Genomic DNA, 19948 nt, shown 5'->3' with positions numbered 1-19948 from the left:
CGCAACAATAAATGAACTAATATTATTTAATACTGTTCCTTCTGGTTAATATTTTGCAATATTTGTAGAATTTGCATTATATTGAATCGGATTTGATCATTTTCAGCCTTTCACGTTATACGCGCACAGCCATTCGCGCATGCGCAGTGAAAACTATATCATTCTTGCTGTACATGTCAGTGTGACGTCTTTTTTTACTAAAATATTTTGAAGTGGATTTTGTCAAGAACAAAGTAAGTTACCAACAATTTTGTTTTGGCAACATTGCATTTTGAGTGCCAATTCACATGCGTTGATCTAAATTGTAGAATAAACCAAACTCCTAGCGAGTCACCCCAAGTGATGACCTACTTACACTATCAATATGAAACATAAATAAATAGCATGCTTTAGTTACGCATTTTTAATAGGTTAATAGAGGTGAGTTGCAATCAAAGTAACATTTTTAATGCGTATAAATGTGAAGTTTTTAAAGACGGAATAGTGTAAACAATAGACCACGTGACCTTTGGCGCGAATTAACTACACATACATGTACATATGCTACTTTTGGCAGGTGGCGCTGTGTAAGGTTTTTCCAATTATTAAACGAAGCTATTTATAAACATATCCCTATGTCCTGCAGTTACTGAAACATTAGGCATTTTAATTTATTAATTTGAGACCGCCTCGGCGTCGTTGAGAATTTGTACATCCTAATAATAAAGAGGCGTGAGGCAGTATAATAAAAAGATAGATAGTCGAATGTTGTGGTCCGACGTACATCGATACAGTTTGTTTTATATTGTGACGGTCAAACTGTGGCTGCAAATGTCAAAAATTAAAAAAAAGCAGCCACTCAGTGACAGTAAGCTTGCTTAAAGAGATAGATAAATTAACAGGTCTAGGATTTCAAATGTTCTGTAAGATTATAGATTGAAAAAATCTTTGAATTCATGGATTGTCCATATAAGTACTGTATATAATTTAAAACCTTGACCTGTTTCGCAGACATTCTGCCAATATGGATCACTCAGAATTTTCGGAAAATATGAAAAAATTAGTGATCAATCTGTTTGAAATTTTCCTATTTGTTTTATCTATGCATGTTATAACTGGAAGATATCCGTTTTAACCTGTGATTTTTGATTTCATAAAACATGTCATTCCGGTATATAAAGCCAAAGAGGTAACTTAAGGCGAGGCCAATGACAAATCATACAGCCTTTAAGTTTTTAGTGCATTTTAGTGCCAGTTGAATATTCATGTGTTGAACTAAATTGTAGAACAAACCAAAGTCCTAGCAAGTCACCCGAAGTGATGACCTAGTTTAATATTAAATAAATAACATGGATTTTGCATAGGTTTATAGAGGTGAGTTGCAGTCAGAGTAGCATTTTGATGTATGTTTTTTAATTTTTATGAGTATAAATTTGAAGTTTTTTGAAGACGGAAAAGTGTAAATAATAGACCATGTGACTTATGGCGCGAATTTACTACACATGTACATATGTTACACTCGGCAGGTGGCGCTGTTCAAGGTTTTTCCAATTATTAAAGCGAGCTATTTTTAAACATATTCCAATGTCCTGCACAAGGGAGCATTTCATCTTATTATAGGGTCCATTGATAGCCCAGATAATTGGCGATTTGAGACCTCGTGATAAATTTTGACTCTCAGTCTTCTGGTACATAGGTCCTGATGATAAATAACAACCACTACTTTTCTGCTAGTTTTGATTACAAGACGAAAATTGTGTTTTGTACACTTGTATGTGTATGAATGACAAATCAATTGTGCTTTCGACATAGAATTTAAATGATGAAGATTTATAAGGTATTAAAGTCAATGTCCTGGATTATGACACTAATACATTTTTCAGGTTTTTCTGCAAAAGAGACCGCAACTAATTGCATATTTTGTGCTACATTTATTTATTTGAAGATTTCCCTAGTTTTTAACAACTGCCCCGACCTCCTAGTTATGATCAGAAATTGATTGTTGGGAGTATTTCCGTAGATTTAGATATAGATTTATAGAGTGATTACGCACACATTCAATAAAAAAATGAAAATGTAATTTTAGTCCCATTCAAATACATGATACTTTCACTTTGAAAAACAGTGTATGATTTCCAATCTGCACACTTTCCTGTCTTAAAAATCATGTACTATACGGTAGTATTTAAGATACCCTATATGACTACAATTTAGCTATACATGTACTGTAAGGCCTAAAAAAAATTTGTTTCCAGTAACATGCTTAAGAAAAATAGGTAGATAGGTCAGTAATATATTTTTTATTTTATTATTAAGTGGGACCTTTCGGAAACTATTTTTTTTGTGTACAAAAAATACAAGTAAGGGGGTTATTCCTTTAGAGCATCAGTAACAGGGATATATATTAACTTTTTTTATTTAGGGGCCCAGACTGTCAAAAATAAATGTGTAACAGGTATAAGGGCATTTTCTCCAACAATTTAGGGACCTAGCCCAAAATCTAGGAACCAAGGGCTACTTGGCCCTGCTAGAGAGGTAAAGATACGCTAGTCTCACAATACAATATGTATCGTGATACAGATGCAACGATACGGTACATATCGCGATAAGAATTGAGTACCGTAAGTAAGCATTCATGTGACAAAATGAAAAATAATCAATGTCTCTACTCTTGGAAAGTACTTAAAATTTTGCTTTAAAGTTTAAGAAACTGTAATAAATGATACGTTTCTTTAGTTAATATCTTTAACACTGATTGTATGAAAGATATTACTTATCGTTTCTGTATTGTGAAACAGGCCTATGATACGATATGCGTATTGCCAAACTAATGTATCATGATAAAATGAATTTCAATATATTGTAACACCCTTAACCCCTGCTAATTTATCCCTGAGTAAGTTGATTTCTAACATCACTGACCATGTTTAAAGCATAAAAAGTGCAGTTTTTCAACTTTTTGTTAAAACATTTGAAAAAAAAACCTTCTCCAAAAGCAATGAAAAAGAATTAGGGTCCGGCCAGAAGCTAGGTTGGGATACCGGAAACAAACTTTTTTATGCCCCCGGCATCTACTGATGCGGGAGGCATATAGTGATCGTCCTGTCCGTCCGTCCGTCTGTTCGTCTGTCCGTACGAGGTTAACCAAATGGGACCGTCTCGTCTAGCGTCAATACTCTTTACTAGAATGACTTGATACTAATGCAGATGTAACCTGTGAACATTCCTTATCTTCAGACATCACCTGACCTCAGTTTGACCTTGACCTTGACCTCATTTTGGACTTAGGTTGCTTTATATAGGCCATCTCTTGGTTAACCAAAAATGGGACCGTTTCGTCTAGCATCAATACCGCTTACAAGAATGAATTGATACTAATACAGATGTAACCTGTGACCATTCCTCATCTTCAAACATAACCTGACCTCAGTTTGACCTTGACCTTGACCTCATTTTGGACTTAGGTTGCTTTATATGGGCCATCTCTTGGTTAACCAAATGGGACCGTTTCGTCTAGCATTAATACCGCTTACATGAATGATTCGATACTAATACAGATGAAACCTGTGACCATTCCTCATCTTGAAACATCACCTGATCTCAGTTTGACCTTGACTTTGTTTTGGACTAAGGTTGCTTTGTATCGACAAGGATGCCACTGGGGGCATCAAGCGTTTATTGAACGCAGCTCCTTGTTTCTAACCTAATTTGTATTTATATGTGACAATACTTCTTTTAAATATTAAAAGAGGATTTTAATTAATTTTTTGAGAGAATTTCAGCAGGTTCAATAGAAAAAGGTGGTAAATCAGCTTATATACAGAGTTGACCTGGTAGAAAACTTGGATGATTACTAAAATCCCCATTACCATTTTTTTCACATTTTAGTGCTCCCTTTCAGCTTTAAAAACCAGAAATCGAAGTGATATTGCTAGGATATTGCAGTACCACTGGCCAGATAGCTCAATTGGCAGAGCAACCCAAAATTGAGGAAATTACGTATGGTAATTTGTGTTTTGGTGAGGTTCCAGGTTCGAATCCTGGTCTGGCTGTGCAAACTGTTGCGCTGTGAAGTTAACTTTATCAAGATTTATAGAAGATCTACAGATAAAATATGAAAATGCATTTTATTTTCTTATATTGCTGTAATACTGTATTTACCTTGAAATAAATTTATTCCACACTATTTTGTTCACTCTTGGGGGCATATTAATTTTGTACTCTCTGATTTTTAGCTCTTGTGATCACTCGATGTCCGGCGTCTGTCTGTCAATAGTTAGCTTGTGTATGCGATAGAGGCTGTATTTTTCAACTGATTTTCATGAAATTTTGTCAGAATGATAACCTTGATAAAATCTAGGCCAAGTTTGAAAATGGGTCATCTGGGGTCAACAAGTAGGTCATAGGTCAAATCAAAGAAAAACCTTGTGTATGCGATAGAGACTGTATTTTTCTTCATGAAATTTCGTCAGAATAATTGCCTTGATAAAATCTAGGTCAAGGTTTAATATGGGTCACTCTTGGGTAAAAACCTAGGTCACTAGTGCATATCTAAGAAAATACTTGTTTAAACTCAAGAGACCACAATTTCGGTCCAATATTAATTAAAATTGGCCAGAATATTTGTTTCCATGAAATCACTAGGTCAAACATGCTTACACTGTTATGGGGTGTTTCGCAGGTGAGCGACCTAGGACCATCTTGGCCCTCTTGTTTTTAATTTTCTCAGGTGACAAGTTTTTAAATCAGGGCTGAGTAGCAGTGTGCCCCATCTACAGATCTAGCAGCTGCAGTTTCTGCTTGTTCTGTTTTATTCTCTATCATTCCACTTTCACTATCATCTTGGGTGAAATATACCTTCGCTGATACAGAAGACTATTACATACCCTTTGGGGGTGTTTTTGGGCCGTGCGGCCATCTATTTGCTGCATCTTGCAGCAATTTTTTACTTGTTTTTCACTGATTTTATAAAATACAGTCCCATTAAAATTAACGGTAGCATGTGTCATTTCTATTTATAAACTATGGCTCATTAATGTATAATTAGATATCTTATGGCGTACATTCTAGTTTTGCTGCATTTATCATCGGCTATTTACGAGGAAACACGAAGATTTTAATCATTTATAATTTTACTAATCGATTAACGCATTTAATGCTTCTTGGTAGAGAAAAACATCTTTATCGGATTGAATATTCAATCGGAATGGGTGGTATCCAATCAGAACACTGCTGTTTGTTATATTGATCAGACCGTCGCCTTGACTTTATTCATTATAGTTTACCGTCTACATTTATTCACTGTCATATTGGATACCGAAGTGTAAGGATCTGCGCAAGTAATATGTGTTCAAAGACAAATACTGCTTCAAGTTATGTTAACATTATCTAAATACAGCTTGTGAAGTAAAGAATAGATTACTCATTAATGGAACCATATCATCTAAATATAGCTTATGATTCAATAACAAAGTTAATAGTTTTTCTTGGGCAATCATTTTCACAGCGCGTATAGTCATAACTTTAGGAGAAGTTCTCTCAAAGGTCGTGTCTGTGTAATATACCTTATGCCTTTGGGCAAATCGGCACATGCAGCTCTCGATAATCAAGGCGCTGAAAGTCTTTTATGGGTTGTATCAATGCGTTGAAAGTCTGTATTGGTTGTATCAAAGCGCTTAAAGTCTGAATTTAGAATTTTAGCCATTAACACGGACTATTTCGAGGGCAATGGTGAGGGAGGAGGAGGAGGAGGGAGAAAGGGGATGGAGGAGGAGATGGAGGAGGAGTCGGGAGTGAGGAGGAGGAGGAGGGAAAGGGGAGGAGGGAGAGTGCAGTTTGAATGGTACATATTCAGATTGATCTTCTTTGCTCAGAAGATAGAAATGATTCAAACGGGTTTTACCTATTGGACAATGAGAAAGAACAACTTCCTATATGTGAACAGACCTGTTTCCTTTGAGTCATTCACCTAACACAGGTTTTATATCATGAAGTTTATTGAATGAAACATTATACTAAGGAATTGTCATTCAGATAAAGTCTGTTCATTCATATTTCGTGTAAAATCAGTATATGTTATTGTTTTTATTTCAAATTAGACTGTGATATTGAAAGGGATTTCTTTGCTGCAGAATCAGCATCCTGGTTTCCAATAGTACAAACATGATTTGGAATCCAACATAATATTAAAGGCTTTTTGAAAGATAGTGGATGAAACCTGAAAAGAAAATTTTGAATCAAAGGGTTTTCCATCTTTCTGTTATGACTTGAAAACGTAAAAAGATTCGGAAAAGATTATAAACTTGCATTCACTACATTTCAATACAAAATTTAGGGCTAAATGCATAGCTTTTGTCCCGACTGGAGTTTTATCGATGAAGCTGGCTGACAGCAACATAAACAATCTATAAATCATTTTCGAACCGTCTGTGTAAAGTGGGAAAAAATTCTTGTAAGTTGACATGCTTTTAACAAATTTGGTTTCGGCGACTTGCCGGTGGGGGAATAGAAAATACAGGCTGTATCTCAATGCAGACGGGTACGACACCAAACAATTAGAACCACCCGTTTGCCACGGAGGAGAATCCTGGTTGTTGGGGCGCCACATAGAACTCCGAAGAGATGATGCATGCTTGCTTACATGTATGTGATATCTTTTAAGGGTTGGATGCAAATACACATCTTTGGAATAAAATTCGGAGAAGACGTTTAGGAGTTGGGCCGATATGATCAATCGGCTAGTCACACCAAGATACAGCAGCAAGATCAGGACAACGAATGACCCTTCTTTAGGAATTCTTTAGGAATTCAGAGCACGATGTGCAATACACTTACATAGGTGATTGAAAAACGATGTCATGCTAAGTACATTCTGTTCGGGAGAACTGGTCTTTAAATCTCCACGACCAAGCCCCATGTTCGCAATTACTTGACTGACTTTGAAGCAACAGCTACACACTGGAATGTATCTTTTTAATCATAAAAGGAGAAATGCTTGTCATGAGCATTCGACCGGTGAGGAGAATTCTCACCGTCCTTGCCGCCAGAGTCTGTATCGGTATGCGTTCGATTTTTTATTTATATTTACCATATCAAATTATTCAGATTCTTTATTCGCAGCTCTCACCTGCAGCCGTGTCCAACAAAGGAACATGTAATTAGAGTGGATATCCAGGTCATACATATAAGGCATACTATAGTGATTTACTCGGCCAGATATTTTGCAATCTTGTTTATGTAGAAATGATAAATACTATTTCACATGAATAATAGAAAGATATAAACATAATTTAAGTCAGATTTGCTAGGGCTTGACATGACTAGCCAATTGATCGTATCGGGCCAATACGATCGCCAAAATTGTTTACACCAAATTAGAGGCCAAAGATGTGTATTAGCATCCATGCCTCGTTAAGAGGATGCATACATGAAAACAAGCAAGTAACACTTTTCCGGGGAGCTATGGGGGACCTCAACATTCAGGACCCTCCTCCCCGGTTTACGGGCCGCTGTCCACGGCAAAAGAACCGGCTCAACCTACCTACCGTCATGAAAAGCCACTGCAACATTTTCATTCGACTTGTTGAAATTCCATTTTTTATTTTTAGATTTCAGTGTTATCTTTTTTTCTTTCAAGGATCAATAATTTACGTCTGTTTTTTACTGTTGTTACGTTTTCTTACTAAATACTCAAAAACATTGTATCAAATTTTCACTGCAATTTGACAATAATTGCAATGACAACAACAAACTTATCCGAGGCGATTAAACTGTTTTAACTGCAAGATGTCAATACAAAACACAACTATGTTGTAAAGAAGTTTTTAATAACATGCTGAAACTATGATCATTATATACAAATTAAGATTTTAAAAACTTGCAAAGAAAGAGGACAGTGAAAGCGCAACAATACACATAAACAGTACATGTAATTTTACCTAGATTCTATAATTTCAACTGTCGTCGTAGGTGAAATAGTTTTCCTTATAAAAGTTAGTATCTGAAATACACCATGTGATGCACACCATATCATCTACAGTATAAATGAATAATAATTTGGAAATGCCTGGTATAGTAGGGCTTTCAGTTTTGGCTCAAGTTTTTAACACTTATTGAAGAGGACATTCTTGTAGCATGCTTTTTCCAATATCATTGTTAACATCTCGAAAAATATTGCTTTGATTTCGTGATATTTTACGCTTGGTTGAAAAAAAGTCCATCTTGGTACAAATTTAAATAAAACAATTAATGTGTCTAGTAAAAAGCGAAAAATAACAGGAAAATAAAATTCTAAAATGCATAAAATTATACTTTAGCATAAGTAACTACATGTGGTTTGTAAATATTTTGGCATAAATCTATATGTACTTGTTAGATCTTTGAAGCAACCCGTCTGTAAAACGTTTCTATTACGACTTCTTTTTGTTGTGGGCCTACTTTGCAAATGCATCGCTCTGATGCTGTGTTGTTTGGTTCTCTGTGCTTCTGAGAAACCTACCCTTACCTATTATCTTTTATCAAATGATCACCATTTTATATAACACAATAAACTGGTACAAATTAAGTATTTCATCAGGCTTTCTGTCCCGCCCGCTTTGGTTTGTACTGGTACAGAATCCAAGAACACTGGTTAGGTTAACTGCCCGACGTTAATAACTAAAATACTGTTAAAATGGCATTAAACCCAATACAAGCAAACAAACAATCAGGTCCTTTATTAGATTAAAAGTCACAACGACAAAATTTAAGGTCATTTGACGACTTTCCTGCCTTTCCTGCATGGATAGAACCATCAACCTTCCGTTAGCCTGCTAGATGACTTCCTCACAAAGAAAATTCAACGCCCCGAGAGAGGCTAAAACCCGAGTGATAAGGGGCAAGTGATTCAAAATCAGCAACTTTAACCTGTCAGCCACGCAATCCCCTATCTTATCAGTTTAATACCTTATTTCCAGTATTTGTTTTGTTTTATTACATTGTACTTTTCGATAAATTAGTCAAGTAATTTGTAAACAATAGAGAGCTGCTTGAGATGGTGCTAGTGGGGCTTGATGGGTGTGTCCATTATTACTTTTTAAAATACTCAATCAAACCGAGTCTACTATTACTGCTCTTGGTCACTTTATATTCTTCTTTAGAATTTGATTAATATACAAGTGTTGAGCAATACATTTATGAACAACGTCGATATCTACAGATAATTGTACTGCTATGAAAATTCATCATTTTGTAGAACAATATCAGATAAACATGCATACAATTCTCTAACTAAAATTGACTTGGTAAATGACCTTTATTAATCATCATAGCAACCCCGTGCAGGTTGGCCACCATAGCTTATAATTGTATGTAGAATTTAGACTTAATTTTGCGCATATAATGAAAATGACGTCGACGTTATCACAACGTCTTCATAACAGGAGTAAACAAGCGCTTGGAGTTGTTATCTCGCTTTGTCATCGATGTCAATGGAGACAGGCGGATGTGCGCCAGAATATCGTGCGACGTCTCTATTGCAAAGGGTAGTAATACAATTGTATGTTAACTTAGAAATGACGACACAACAGACTAAACAGAGTATAGAAAAATCTCGTGGAAAGAAAAGCGTCGACCATCGGCAAAATGGAGTGACGTCTGTGTATATAGGTAAAGGAAGCAGCGGATAGAGATACATACGAGGACAACGATAAGGCAACTTTGCGATGAAACAAGTTTGAGTTACAGTTCTGTGGAGAAGATATTGATTATGGGCCTTGTAGTGCCCACGTATGGTCTGGGCCATCCTACAGGGCGATAGCCTGAACCTGTTACACTGCAAGATTGATTGAATAGCGCAATTTTAAATTTTCACATTCGCAGTAAACACGGGAATTTGTACATCTAGGTCTGACACGATTTTATTGTAATAAATATAACATTTCTTAGAGGTGTATAACAATAATGTCAGATTATCGGAACTTCAGAGTTTATTAAGTGGTCGACCTTACTGGATGGGCGAATCGTCGTAACTTTAAAAATCGACAGCCTTAAGATATTTTCAATGAAACGGCAATATTGAACGATATACTCTCCAATCTCTTAGACATTGACCCTGTGCCTTATCATTTCACCTTTCCTTATAAAACGTTAGTTTCTTAAATAAACTTACAGGCATAATAAAGATGCACGAAATATCATCTACAGTATAAATAAAATAACAATTTGGAAATACCTGGTGTAGAAGGCTTCTTAGTTATGACTTGATGTTTAACACTGGGTGAAGCGGCAATTCTAATAGCTGGCTTTGTTCCAGTATAACTTCTAACATCTTGAGAACTATTGGTTTGGTTGCCTTGTGTTTCAAGCTTTGCTGAAACATTTCCGACATGGTTAAAAGATGTAATTTAAATTTACGTTTCTAGTCGTTTTGTGAAAAAAGATTAAAGAACAGTTTCTTTTAAATGCTTAGTATGGTATGTTAATATTCCTTTGTTAGATATGCTTACAATGAACTGGTCGGTATTTAAGAGGGATAAACTACATTTAGTACTAATTAATTACTTTATTACTTAAATGCAAAGTGTTGTTTATTTCTTTATCGTTTAGGTTGTTCAGTGTTGTTTTATTTTCTTGTCCTTTTGAATAATGTAGTCTAGTGATTTGTTATGTTTTGCAAATAGAAATTAAAAAATAATGATCTGGAACATTTGGAACATAAATATCTGTATCTAACTTTATAGCTAAATCCTTGCGCGAGTATGTGGACAGCTCAATCTCCAGTAGAGAGTTACATGTCTAACATTGCCATTTCAGAACTATTCGCTTTGTTAACTTTCGGTACGTTTATTTTTATGAACGAGATCAAGATACAAGCTTACAAGAAACTTAAACCTTTAATTAGTTGCAGATTGAACAAGACTAAAAGTTATGAATATACAGACCTCTTTCCTCGTTTGTACTGTTTCGCTCTTTTATGCATGAAGGTATCGCTGAATATGGATCAGAAGATTCTGGAAAACATAGAAAAGTCCGTGACAAAATCGTCTTGTTTATTTTGATCGTTGCCGATTTTTATATTTGACCATTCCTCTGTTGAAAGGTTTCAATTACTTTGGAAAATTTCAACATTTTTATGTTGCTATATGCTTTTCTTGAAGATCTCAAACTAGTTGTCATACAATTGTTATGAAATGCATTGTATTTTACATTATGTTACCTCTCCGATGTAACAATCGTGAGTGCTTCAACCTGTAATAATTGTCTATTCCCCAAACGTTCTAAATCGCTTTTTCATAATCATAAGAAAATATGAAACTTTTCATGATGGACAGGAACAGAATTTGAGCAGGAACAAATAATCAGAATTTGTTTGCGAATCTAACTGCGCTTTTACCAGAACCACATATGTAACAATTTTGTATCTATAAAATTACTATAAATAGCTTAATGCAATTCTCTTGTCAATTTTGTACTGGTATAATTTACCATTTTATGTGGCACAAACTTATAAAGAAAACTGTTTTTCTGGAGCATTGTAACATTCTATTGTAACCATATGCTTTTCTAAAAGACATAAAACTTGTCATAAAATGGTTACGAACTACTTTATTCAAATGTATTGTCTTGCAATGATACTGCCACTCTCTAATGCTACAACCAATAAATAGATGTCTTTGCCCAAAATATTAATTCAAAATTACATTTTCTTTCCATAGCCTACAGAAAAGAAAAATATGAATATTTTCTGGTGAAGACAAATACAATTTGCACAGCAACAAATATTAAATGATCGTATGTGATCTGTCTGTCAAATCAGCCCCGATATGCAAACATTTCGACAATGTTTGATGAAGAACAATTAGAAACTGTGGCCTCTAAAATGTCAACAAGGATATTCTACGATGTGACATAGTGACCTAGCTTTGACCTCAAATAATCCAGCTTTTCACATAGATTTCACAGACAAACATCTATGCAAATGAGGAAGAAAATATAGAATCTTGGATGTGAAGAAATTTTTTCTATAACTTGACTTTATGACCTTGTCCTCAAGCTTCAAAATGGACCTACGAATTTTATGACGAGCATGTGAAAATATTGCGTCTAGGGTTTTAAAAACTATCTCTCTGACCAAGGTTTTGACCTTAGATATCGTAATTTCAAACTTAAGTAGAAATCCGTTATCTAGCGTGTTAACAAATAATTTTTAATTATTTATCTGACTTAATGACTCAGTTTTTGAACACAAATAACGTATTTTCTAATTAGTACGAGATTTTATTAACAGAAAAATTCTGACCAGGTTTGTCATTAGGATTAAGCCAGATAAAGACCTCTAGAGAGAGCGGCTAGTGAATGTGGCCGGGTAGCATGCATTTCAACCACTCTCCACGAACAGACTCAAACAAACCCAGCCCGAAACATTTTCATTATTGTCTTTTGGGATGGTCTGTGATATTTCTACATTTCTCTCTTTTAATAGTAAAATTGTTGACACCGCGCAACGAAAGACGGACGAGCACAGGGCGAACGCAATAATTTATGGTTGAAATTTGTTTCTGCACACAACACACTAATTGCGTTTGTTTTTCATTTGATTTAGTTAACTTCCGTCTAATTTAGGAACGATCACACATAGTGACTTTGTTGTTAACAGGGCTTTTTTGTGTAATATATGAATTTTATTTATTATGAATAAATGAAAATTTAAACTGAGTCAGTTCAGCTTGTTGGACAGATAAACTACTGAAACTTTATCATTTGCCTCTGATCAAACCTGAGATTTTACTATCTGTCCATTATCTAAATTACTATAGGACGCGTCTTCCCGAGAGGGTCTAGGCGATTAGTTGATATTTACTTAGAATGTTCAAGAATATGTGCTGAGTCTTAGCACAGAATGGCGTTATTGTATTATTTTCCGTTGCCCAATACAAATAGATATCTGATTTATGTGTATCCTGACACCTATGATATGTCATGCGGATCCAAACTGCACAGTTCATTACTAATCGGATGAATAAACTTCTACATGATTCTTGTCGCTATGGTTCAGTAAAAAGTTAAAATAAACATAAACTATGCCTACGTGATCGTGACTTACTACAGTCAATCATTAAAATTCTTAGATATTTTATCATTCCTGCCAGCGCCATCGAGGTCTGATTGCTGCAACCACCTTGCTAGCCTAAAGAAAGAACGCCCGCTTCGAGTACAGTGGCCGTGAGTTCGCTCCTTGGCTGCGTTTAACATATGCCTGAACATTAGCGTAGTGAGAGCGTGTTTTTGTTTGTTTTTTTTTTAGTTCTGCAAATGGCTTTTTCGTTTAGGGTAAACCCATTATTTCAACGAAATTGCACTCTGCGTATTGGTTCCATAAACACCTCAAAATGAATACATCAGCTATCAGCTGATGTCTCTGATTTATATTTCTGTATATGTTTCATGTTTAAATGTTGAGTTGATATATCACTTGTTGGGCGACCTGTGGTTTTCTATATTTTCTATTTTAATAAAATATTTCCTGTCTAAATTAGATGAACATCTTAATGATGAAACATTTGGATTTTCCATTGAATTAGTTTATCGAACGCAAGTTACAATTATAATAGTCTGTTTAGAAAACTTTGGACGTTCTCAATTCTTTGAAATACTACTGATGAATTATCGCATAAAATTCTTGTAGATTGCATAAATTCCAAGTCCTACATTTTCACGTGTAGCAGTAAAGATGTGCATTTAAATGTGCTACTTATATTGCCCAATCTATTAAGGATACTGAGAACGTTCATTTTATTATTAAAACCAGTAAACAGAAACAAAAGGAGCAAATGAGACTCAGAAACTTAATAATTTGATATTCTGTCCTGTCACGACATCAGTTCAGATTGTCGCTTCGTATTGTTTAAAGTATCAATAAGAATGCATGTATTGTATGACCCTATTTTCATATAGACGATGAACATCAAATGAAAGAAAACAATAGAAGATTTTTACCATGCTGATAAAGTTGTTGTTTGTGGGGTTGCTTTTCTGATACCACTTCTGCTAATTCATCTTCGGTAAGAATGCATGTGTAGACAACGAGAGAACGTCTTTTACATTTCAGTTCTTTTCTACTGCAAGCGCGCTTTGCTGCTACAATTATAAATCGTTCAAATAGATGAGATTTGATATGACAAAATATATATGAAATAAAAAGAGATAATAAAAGAGATTCTCAGACCCAACTGTTTGGGATAACATAAAAATATTTTTTTTTAAATGAGTGTGTAGGATAATGGATAACATTTATGATAAATGTTGTTGTAAACAATATCTCCCTTGTTAAACGCAGAAATTTAAAGTGATCGCCAAGATGGCAACCAAATTGTTGAAAAATACAACCGTCAATAAACAGCACACCAATTAATGTAGTTTCACCTGATTAACTGTTTAAATGGTGCTAACTACTGGTGTTATGTTTATACAAATCAACATGCTTTGTATTGACCAGATTTGCATCGATTGCAAAAACAGAGCTACCAATTTGTGGCAATATAAGTTTCCTAATTGTCTTTGAAATCATCTTTTTTCTTAAGCAGATCTGTACATGGTAATGTCAAATGACAACGGTATATAAAGTGGGTCTGGTAACTGGACAATCTAAAACCTGAGTGTTCATTATAATAATTGAAATGATCTACAGAATTGTTTTGTCAAAATGTAATAACCGTATCCTTGTTTAAATAGAGTTGAGTAATACTTAACGAAATTGTTGTAGTGGAATATATCATTCATGTTAATACATAATGTTACTTTGCCAATCATTTTAGCACCACATTTTATCGTGTCAATAAATTTATTTTATGTCATTTTATTGTTATTCAATAGAGTGAATTGTGTCACTTTGCCAACGAATTTAGTACAATATGTAGTGTCAATCAATTTAATACAAAATGTATATAATGTGTAGTTTATTTTTAATTCAAGTATCACTTAGAGAACATTCTGGTGTTTTTCTATAACATCATTTTATATCGAGACATGTACAGCCGTTGAAACACTACAACAAACACAGTGTGTTCAAATGGGGCGTAGACTTGAAAAAAAAAAGCATGTATTATTGTCAATAAATCACATGCTAATGAAAACTCATCTTCTTGTGATGTTATTACTTTCATCCACTTTGTGCAAGTCGTTGTCATTTGAAATAGATTATGAATCACCAATTTAAAAATCTTTTAATTATGACTATGATCGGTTTTATAATATTAACAAAAATATAAAAACATGAACAATTACTTCATATATTTTATGTTAACACGAAATAAACATGTTTATATGTATACACAGAATAATGCTTTACATTTGAAATAGAACACACAAGTAATTCTACATCTAAACACAGCAGTTTTGATGATTATGCCGCTTCTGGAATGAATCTTCGTTGGTTTTTAGAAAATAAATGAAAATGTCAAACTTATTACAAGCTTATCCAGCAAGATATACGGAATACAACTGAAATACAACGACAATATAATAGGTTTCAAGAAAAGAACGCTAAACTGAAAGGGGATACAACAGTCATTCACAAAGACACAAAGTTAATCTAAAACAAAGAAGACAACTACATCAAAGCAGATCAAATTGCACCAAATTTCGTGTTCAAGATTGCCATCAAATTAATGCCGACCATTGTAAATCAAAAGCACAGATACTTATTCATTCAAATTAATTATTTCTTATTATTAAGGTGGCAGCCCTTATAACAAGTGCATTTGTCACTGTATCCATGAACAACACAACATCAAGCTGTATATAATGAAATGCACGCAGAAAAAGTGCTTATCCAAATACTCTAACTTAAATGTAACCACAATTCATCGTGTCCGAACGTTTCCAAAAAAAAAGAATAGATCGTTTTTATTTAAGATGAGCACAACCACATTCATGCACTAAGTTTCGCAACAATCCGACAAATCTACATATAAAATGTCATTCAGAATTAACAGTTCTATTAAGTCTATATTTACAGTAAAGACCTTTTCAAAATCTATCTACATTTATGAAAAAATATTTAAAGATGTATCATGTTTGAAACAAAATTTTATGCCTTTTTACTGGAAGATTTCTTTTACGTTAACATTAATAAAGGGTAGCTGTTTTATTTTTAATCTATCAATCCTAAGGCAGTGATTCGTTTTAAGGTGTCGATTAATAGAAAACAAAAATAAAGTAATATAAGGTGGAATACATTCTTAGTCAGCATTACAGACATTTTTCGGTTAAGTCTGTGCTGCAACAATCACAGCCTATTCAATCAACTAAGAAACAGAATCTCTGAATAAACCCTGGCACATTTTCACAAGGAACGTATAATGTCAACATTCCTTGTGAAAAAGGACTTTGTTTCTTTCGGAGTCTAGAGAGTCTGTTTCTCAGTTAGTTTTCTTGTTTTCTTTCCTCCTATTTCTTTTTGCCAAATGATTTAGCAGGGAGGTAATACTTCCACTGTCCGATTCTCTCCTTTTTAAAGAATACACTGCATTCAGCCTTCTCACGTTCACGATACACCTTTTCAACTTCGTCCGCCGATGTTACAATAATATTAACCTGATGTGCAGCCCACCATAAGTCAACAATTAGTAATTGTTACTGATATACGCACGCATACACCAATAACGTATGTCTTGATACATATGTTACCGATCACTGTGCTATAGGTGCTACAGGTATGCTGTTTCCATTCATTTTGTTTTCAATAAAATGTCAAGCATAAATCTTTGTAATAAAAATTCTATGGTATACGACCAATTTTGTACCCTTACCTCTTATCTTTTGTAAACAAAACCTTATAATAAGAAATAAATACCAAAGCACATTTTATTATATGTTAAACAGAGAATTCGCATGACATGATTTGAACAAAATTAGCATTAAAAACAAAACTTTTCAGCACATAAAATCGCCCGAGTGTTTCATCTTGAAACCATAACTTCAAAAAAAAAAGTAGCCTCATGTTGTAAAGAAGACCTGTCAATAAAATTTCAAGTATGAAAATATACATACGTTACTATACGTAACGCATATATCAATAGTTTGTACAGTGTTTATGGTGTACTCAATATGCGTAAGAACACAAATTAAATTCAAACAAAACATATAATTGTCATGTAATCACAAACAGGTTTTACTTTAAGATATTTCAAATTTATTTACTATTTATACCGTACGTTATCAGCGGAACCTTTGAACAATTTCAGAAAGATAAAAGACGTCTTTAAGGATAAATGTGCGACTTGACATGTGTAAAATTTGCATCTTATGACGTAGACGATACAAACTGATGACATTATCAATTAAAACTGAGTGACACTTTCCTATTTATGTTATATTAAATTAGGCTGGTCACGTTTGTATCGATCACGTTTGTATCATTTTGTGATTTCTTATGCCATTTAAATTAAGAAGGACCTCTGCTTCATAATAGATTCATTCAAAATGCATGCCTTGTTTAGCTGTGAAAAAAACTACACTTAGTTCATTATGAATTGCTGTGATTTCTAATGTCTTGGAATAAAAGTAACGTAAGTGTCATGGAAAGTGTAATCTTTACGTAAGGGAAGTTTAAGTGAAAAATATATCACTACTAAGTTTATCTCGTATCAAATGTTCTAACGTATAAAAAACAACAAGAAATAACCTTTAAAGACATAAAAACTCTAACGTCAAGCTCACATAGATGCATAACGTACGTATCCCTCCATCGGCGTCATATCTGTTTTATTGTTCAGAGATCTTAATAACACAAACATACACATAATGAAGCAGTTATTAGTAATTAGGGAATATGCATTCTTTGCATTTACTAACAAATCCGTCATTAACTCGATAGCGATCGAGCGTTGTTTATTTTTGTATAAAACTTGCGCATGACGTCAGTAACGTATGTATCATTTTAAACTGTTTTTAGTACGTTTTTGGATTATGGATTCAATTTTTATTCAGGTATCTATCACAGATGATAAGTACTTTAGACCTTAACTGTCCGTTGAAAACGGTTACATGCCAACTAGGTGACCAAGTTTCATCAATATATCAATATTGCTTACTGTGACTCAGCGTTTTGGGAATTTCCATTTGATTGGTGCGTGCAATTCTTCTGCTAATTCATCTCATCCCAGGTTATTTCGTGAAAATGAGCTATCAATTTTTTTTAAGCTTCCACTTTTCCCGTTATTTTTTAACCTGTAACTCTTGATTTTATATTAATTGCTGATTTTAGCTACGTCTTCTCAAATTTATTTTGATTGAAAGTGTTTCAAATGACATTTTCTTGTCGTATTTACTTTTATTAACACCGCTATTATAAAAGATCACGATCCATGCATACTGCGTTTAGTTCATTCACAGGAGGCCCGTTATCTAAAGTCTTTGGTAAAAAGATAACGCAGCTTTATGAATGTCAATTGTCCCTCTATTACGTTTCACAAACTTTGTTTTTGATATTAAAGCAAGATGCACATGTTGCTTTTAACATCAATTTCAAGGGTCAATGTTAAAATGGCCCGGAAGCGGCATAATCATCAGAGCTTACATTATAAATGCGTAACATCAACTGCTACTGCATGACATTTATTTATAACTTTAGCTCTATATGCATATTTATGTATTTGTTAAAGTTAAAAACATTTTGTACATTTGAAGTAAAACATCTGAAGATAGAATACTTAAGTTAAATATGATCACTGGATATCTTTGAAGACAGTTCGGTAACTGAGGCAAGATAAAAAGATTTAAACTATTTAGAAATTTGAAAGTTGAATACAATTGTTTTATTATTAAGATGTGTTGTATATGTAAGGAGTTCTTGGCGGCCATCCTGAATGTCGGAGTTTTACAAAGGGAGATGTTTTGAACAACCATCATTTCTATAAATGATGGCCATTCACTTACACCCATACAAAGAGTATTTTTTTGTCTTACGGTACACAAAACACCTCAGTTTGGACATATTTGCAGGTTGTGTTCTATACTGCATTGAAATAGCGTTCAGATCATTCGCAATTTTAATATTTGAAAATTTTCCCTTGGTCTGCTTTTTAAGCAATAATAATTATTTGCACTATTATAAGTTTAATGCAAACAATTGTTAACATACCTTCATGTGAGTCGAGTGTCATAAATGCAACGTCATTTAATCTGTCGATAAGCACTTTACTGAATTTGCCACCAGTGGACACGTCGAGGTTTCCAAATAATTCTATTAGATCATGTTCAGAAGTCTCTCTCGTATCAAAGTTCCGTACTTCGATGATGTTAGTGTCATTGAACACAAACACGTCAACTTGTGATTCCAACAGGAAAATTGGTTGTTTTTTTAAGACTTTCTTAACGGCTGTGAAATAATGTTTATATCTGTTAATAGTATGTTCATATGATACGAAACATGTAGAAAACTTTTCGGCAAGATATTAGAAACGCTCTTAAAAATTGGAAATACTTAGTTATGTAGAGATACAGCTATTTTTAAAAGCGCTTAAACGGTTTGCACACTTATAAGTAAAATTGTCAAATGATATGCCATCAAGATATTGTATTCCAAAAGGTTAACAGTTTTGCCATATTTACATTGTGACTCTTCAAATTCGATGATTGCGCATTTCCTATAAGGATTGATTTCGACTTTTGTGACTTTTCCTCCTCCTTGCCTCCCTTCATTTTCGAAGAACATAATTAAGAACTCCTCTGATATGTTATTTGGAAGTCTGTTTACTAACAATGTCTTAGGTTCTAGACTTTCAGCTGCAAAAACAAACAATACGGCGATAAATTGGACATGTTTGAAACAACATGGAGTGTATGTTCTAGACATCAAACAATCAGAAACCTGTAATCACAGATAGCGATAACTTAAAAAAAAAGACAATAAAATAAAATGCCAGCGGCGGGTAGCCAGAAGAAATAACAGCTGGTCTCGGCGAATTGTGACGGATCATGGTGATTCACC

General features: G+C 34.0%; 1 protein-coding gene across 1 annotated transcript in view; it reads right to left on the bottom strand.

Moving 5' to 3' along the window:
• LOC123531443 (interferon-induced very large GTPase 1-like) overlaps nucleotides 1–19948 on the bottom strand; it is a gene marked incomplete at its 5' end in the record, with an annotated part of 58098 nt that overhangs the window by 20762 nt on the left and 17388 nt on the right. The window contains 5 exons of the mRNA XM_053534100.1: nucleotides 10190–10327; nucleotides 10899–10967; nucleotides 13954–14094; nucleotides 19100–19336; nucleotides 19570–19743. Of these exons, the coding sequence (XP_053390075.1) occupies nucleotides 10190–10327; nucleotides 10899–10967; nucleotides 13954–14094; nucleotides 19100–19336; nucleotides 19570–19743 (759 nt within the window). The remainder of the gene's footprint in view (nucleotides 1–10189; nucleotides 10328–10898; nucleotides 10968–13953; nucleotides 14095–19099; nucleotides 19337–19569; nucleotides 19744–19948) is intronic.

Source organism: Mercenaria mercenaria, unplaced genomic scaffold, assembly GCF_021730395.1.
Source record: "Mercenaria mercenaria strain notata unplaced genomic scaffold, MADL_Memer_1 contig_3369, whole genome shotgun sequence".
Taxonomy (NCBI): Eukaryota; Metazoa; Mollusca; class Bivalvia; order Venerida; family Veneridae; genus Mercenaria; species Mercenaria mercenaria.
Note: the sequence above shows the minus strand (reverse complement) of the source record. Positions and strands in the feature narration are given on the sequence as shown.